At 30.5% G+C, this 5,505-nt stretch overlaps 1 protein-coding gene across 1 annotated transcript; it reads right to left on the bottom strand.

Moving 5' to 3' along the window:
• Nucleotides 1–871: 871 nt before the first annotated feature.
• On the bottom strand, nt 872–2,052 carry LOC120166845 (zinc-finger homeodomain protein 10-like). The gene has a single exon (XM_039176037.1). It carries the CDS (start codon nt 1,866–1,868, stop codon nt 966–968), a length of 903 nt encoding a protein of 300 aa, XP_039031968.1. The 5' UTR covers nt 1,869–2,052; the 3' UTR covers nt 872–965.
• Nucleotides 2,053–5,505: the final 3,453 nt, after the last annotated feature.

The raw sequence follows: 5,505 nt of genomic DNA, 5'->3' as shown, positions 1-5,505 counted from the left end.
GTATTCTAAAGAGACGGTCTAAAAGAACAGTTCAATCTGAATTATTGTACACATGTGCTATCATTATATGCATAAACTTCACGCAATGTTGTTTCTTATGAATAAAGTAAAAATATTTACTATTACATTAAATACAATATTTCTTCTACTTGTTTTAATATATATATATATATGTAGGTTTATTTTATCTTAACGAAATGATTAGATAAATTACAACCAACCCTTTATATTATATTATTGATCTAGTGTCAATTTTGTTAAACCTACCAATATCTTTCATAAATAAAAATATTAGTTTTATTTATAAAAAAATCAGTTTTATTAAATGAAGGTGAGGGTTTAATGGAAAGACCTTCCTCTAAATCTTTATTCTTCACAAATAAATTTTTGAAAACCCAACACGAATTAAATACTAATTAAAATTAAAAACAATACTAAAGATTAATAATAGTAGCAATAATGGCTGCTTCGATTTCATCATCTTTCCCAAAAAAGGTAAGTGAGTTGAAATATTAAATAAAGCAAAGACCAGATCATCCTTAAATAGCAAATTCCAAGAGATTAGCATCTAATCATTTTATCCCCCAAACCTAACCCCATCAAAGCATCTTATCAGATTGTTGTTGCTTAAATTATTAGTGGAAAGTTAATGGGATATGTTAAAATAATCTGATAATGTTTTTTAATCATACTTTCTGCTTCATCTTCCCAGACAGAACATGGAGGCTAATAAGGAAACATTGCAGATTCAAAGGTTTTTATTTTAAGGTTTTTGAAAACAGAAAAGCACAATTCCAAAGAAAACATCTCCTCCATGTTATATCCTCAACAAAGTCATGATCATTGATTAGAAATAACATAAAGGTTAAAAAAACAGCTAATAAACAAGCCCTTAATCTATCTAACAGCTTATTATCTCCTCCTTAAAAAGAAAAAAAAAGAGTTGATTCTCATGATAATCTTGATTAAGATGAAGAAGAGCCATTAGTTCCAAGATGAACACTTTCAAAGTGATGGTTCAGATTCTGATCATTGTTGTTGTTGATGTTGTCATCGTCGTTGTCATGGCTGATTCCACTATCAATGTAGTTGTTGTTTGCAGATTCTCCTCCATTAATGGCTTGACCTTTCTTCCCAAAAGTGCTCTTGTTGTTATGCATCCAAACTTTCAAAACTCCTCTATCAACCCCAACTTGTTTGCAAAATTCTTGGATAGCTTCTTCGTCTCTTTTCTGTATCTTCCACTCAAATCTCTCGGCGAACTCCAGCATCTTCTCTTTCTGGAACTGACTGAACTTTGTTCTGAATCGCTTTTTCGAGTTCGAACCCGGATTTGTGTTAAAGCCGCCGGAAAGAGCTAAAAGCATATGGGGAGCTGAAGGGTAGTAAGATGACGAGATCGGCGGAGGGGAAGCTGAGTTTGGACTATGATGCGGTGGTTGCTGAGTAGCGGGAGGTGGTGGATGGTGGCGGTGGTGAGGCTGGTATTCTATCGTAGCGGTGGCAGTTGTCATGGGTGGTGGGTCTTCGGGTTCCCGGCGGTGGAAGTTGCGGTGACAGCCACAAACGGCACACTTGAGGGAGGTTGGGTCAGTTGGGGTGGCTGTTGGGGAAGGCAGGAATTCACCGCAGCCGTCTAAAGCATGGCCACCCAAAGTGGCTGCATGGTTCTTGAGACATTCTTTGTAGATCACTACTATGGGCGGCGCTTGGTGGTGGTTGTGGCGGTGACGCTTGAGGACTCCGTTGGTGAAAGATTTTGGCTTGGTGGTGGGTTCTATCCGGGTTGGTGTTCCGGTGTCCGGGTCGGGTGATTTGGGTGCTGTGGTGGTGCTTAGTGGATGGGTGCTTGTGGGAGCTACTTCCATGGCTTTAACATCTAGAGTCAACAAAAGCACATACAAACCAAAAGAAGAAAATTGAAATTAAAATAGGGTTTTCAATATGGTTTTTATGGGAAATTGTATGACATTAAAGAAAACTCAGAAGTTTGGAAATGGAGAGAAGAAAAGACAGGGCGGCGGTGTTGATGGTGGTGGTGGAGGAGGAAGAGGAATGATGACTGTTAATAAAAAAAATCTGTGGTTGAGGTTGCCCTACTTAACCACTTGAGTTTTTAACCGGAGTTCTAATCCATGGTTAAGTTTTTGACCCCGTTAGGGTAAACTATATTTGTGTAATTAATAAAAATGAAATAAATTAATGTTATCATTATCTTCATTTTTTAAAGAGAAAATACTCCTACAACATGAATATTAGTACTTGATTTTTTTTTAATTTTATCTTATCTAATTGTAATAAAATGAAAAAGATATTTTACCATTACATATGTCCACTCCAATTTATAACATCAAAAATATTCTCAGAAGTATTTAAAGAACAACTCTAGTATATTTTTAAAATAGTAACAAATTCTGAATACTCTAATATAAATATTACCTCATAAACTAAACTAAATATATAATTACTTTTTTAAGGAACATAACACATGTAGTGTATTTTAATTTGACTTGCTTTTATATAAGAACTTTATTTAAGATTAAATTTGACATCTAATATCAATCAGCTCTAGCATATCATCATTTTAGAAATTAAAATATTTAAAACTAAATCTATATATATAGAGAGAGAGAAAAGTTAAGATCCACTTGTACTAAACTCTTTTAGTTTTATACATTTTTAAGATTATTGAATTGAGAAAATTAAAGGTTGAGATTAATTCCTTGTTTTTTTTAATGAACATCTCATTTTCTATTGTTAATCTCAACATTTAATTTCTCTCATCTAATGGTCTTAAAAAGGTGTAAAACTAAAAGAGTTTTATATATATGGGTTAAGATACACTTACACCGTGTAAAACTTTTAGTTTTACACCTTTTTAGGACCACGGGATTGAGGAAAATCAAAGGATGAGATTAAATCCTTGTTTTTTTCAGTGATTATCTTCTTATTTTCTACTGTTAAACTCAACATTTAATTTCGCTAATCCAATGGTCCTAAAAAGATGTAAAACTAAAAGAGTTTCACGTAGTGTAATTGGATCTTTCCTATATATATATATATATATATATATATATATATATAGTGTAAAACTTTTAGTTTTACACCCTTTTAGGATCGTTGGATGAGGGGATATCAAAGGCTTAGATTAACTCTTTTTTTCTAGTGAATATCTTCTCATTTCCTGTTATTAATCTCAGTCTTTAATTTTTCCTCATCTAACGATCCTAAATAGGTGTAAAACTTTTTAATTTTATAATATGTAATTGGATCCTAGCCAATATATATATATATATATATATATATATATAGTTAGTTAGTTAATTAGTTAGCTAGCTAGCTAGTTATGATTCACTCACATAATGTAAAAAGCTATTAGTTTTATAAATGAATGTTATTATCTTTTTTTAGTAAATATATTCTCATTTCCTATCATTAATCTCAATCGTCAATTTTCACTCATCCAACGATCTTTTTAGTTTTATATTGTGTAACTTGATCCAACCTCATATATATATATATATATAACTCTTTTAGTTTTACACCTTTTTAGGATCATTAGATTGAGAGAAATCAAATGGTGAGATCAACTCATTATTTTTATAATGAATATGTTCTTATTTTCTATTATTAATATAAGCCTTTAATTTATGTTATAATACTCTTAAAAATGTGTAAACTGAAAGAATTTTATACAGTGTAATTGTATCATGTCCATGTATGTATGTGTATGTGTAGTCATGGGTCATGTTATGTTTCTTGTCGGTTCAAATACGATTTGAATATTATAATCATCCACATGATCTAATTTGAATTTAAAGGGATTCAACCTGTCATAATGTAAGAATCTCATTTTTATTCAATAAAATATGTAGTTAATTTAAAAATATATAAACAAATGTATTATAACAAATATTCTTAAAATTGTGGAGGATAATTATATTATTATCTCATGTCATGTCAAAGAATTTTTTTATCCTAAACTCAAATATGACACAATTTAACTTAAATAAATATAAAAAAAGTCTTATTTTTATTCAATAAAAAAATTAAAAATATATAAAAAGAGACATTATAACCATAATTCTTACACACACACACATATATATATATGTGTGTGTGTGTGTGATAATTATATTATTACATTATTTGAGTACAAAATTACCATAATTTGAATTTGACGAATTTTAATATCAACCTTCAAAAAAATTGGATTCGAAGCAAAATTATTATTTCTTTAAAAAATGAACTCCATAGATTTAGATCAAAACACGTAAAATTCAAGTAAACTAATCCTTCTAATATATGATTATTAGGTTTAAGAATTAGTAAGACAAAAAAGAGCACTGATTTTGGAGTAAATTAATGAATTTTTCACAGCAGTAAACAGAGAGAGGGGAGAGAACCAATAAGATTTGTACAAAGAGGAGTAAAATGACGTTATTATACCAATCATGTCGAATCTAAGGTTTAATCATCGAAGTATGTGTAGAAAACCTAAACCAACCGTTGCATTGATATTTTAAACTCTCAATTTATTATTATTTGTCCAAAAAATCTGTTCAAAAACAGTTCACTTTTCTCTTTAAAAAATGCTTTTTTTTATTTTTTTCTTCTATTCCTAAAATAAAATGACAGTAATTTTTTCTTTTTCACTTTTTTTTGTGTAAAAGTACAAAGGAAAAATTCCTCTTTCTGTTTCTTACTGTGCATTTGGGTACTTTTACTGTAGGTAATTAAAAAAATCATATGTACTATTCATTTGACCTGGAATAATGAAAATAAATATGAGATATGTCATCCAATGTTTTAATTAGTGTTAATTTCTTTTAGTCTGAAAATCTGTGAATATTTTCTCAGATTCTTCTATTAATTTGCCATATGAAATTTATAAATTATACTATAATTTAGTTTATATATATATATATATATAATAGACTTAATACAAATATAAGTATTCAAATTATGTCTCAAAAAAACGTTTTAGTGCCTAAATTTTTTTTTGCTAAAATTAAGTGTCTAATGTTTTCAACGTTACAATTTTAGGTGTCCGTACGTTAACCGCCGTTAAAAATCTCTGTTAAGTGACATATGTCACACTCTTATAATTTTGAGAATTTATTTAAAAATTAAAAAATATTTTTATTAAAAAAACCCAACAGCGGCCCTCATGCTCTCTCCCCTCTCCCTTCCCCCTTCCTCATTTCATAGTCGACGGTCTGCTAGCGGTGACCGTCACCGCCAATGTCATTAGTACCGGTGTCGACCGTTGACCTTTCGTCATAATATGCCACCATTTGTTGTGGAGAAACGTTCAAAGGTTCGTCGAATTTTAAGTCACTGTCGTTGTTCTTCGTCAATTCCAACCGATTTAGACATCCATAAGCCACATTGTTGCTGCCTTCATTCGTATCATCGTGCAATTCCGATCAAAACTCAATCGTTCGACGATGAAGATGACCAGCGACCATTTGGGTTAGGAAATTGAAATTGGGAATTAGAGAT

Source organism: Hibiscus syriacus, unplaced genomic scaffold (genome assembly GCF_006381635.1).
Source record: "Hibiscus syriacus cultivar Baekdansim isolate YM2019G1 unplaced genomic scaffold, ASM638163v2 tig00111648_pilon, whole genome shotgun sequence".
NCBI lineage: Eukaryota > Viridiplantae > Streptophyta > Magnoliopsida > Malvales > Malvaceae > Hibiscus > Hibiscus syriacus.
Note: the sequence above shows the minus strand (reverse complement) of the source record. Positions and strands in the feature narration are given on the sequence as shown.

Bases quoted from the DNA above. Each gene is read 5' to 3' on its own strand.
- LOC120166845 (XM_039176037.1), bottom strand. From the start codon at position 1,868: ATGGAAGTAGCTCCCACAAGCACCCATCCACTAAGCACCACCACAGCA.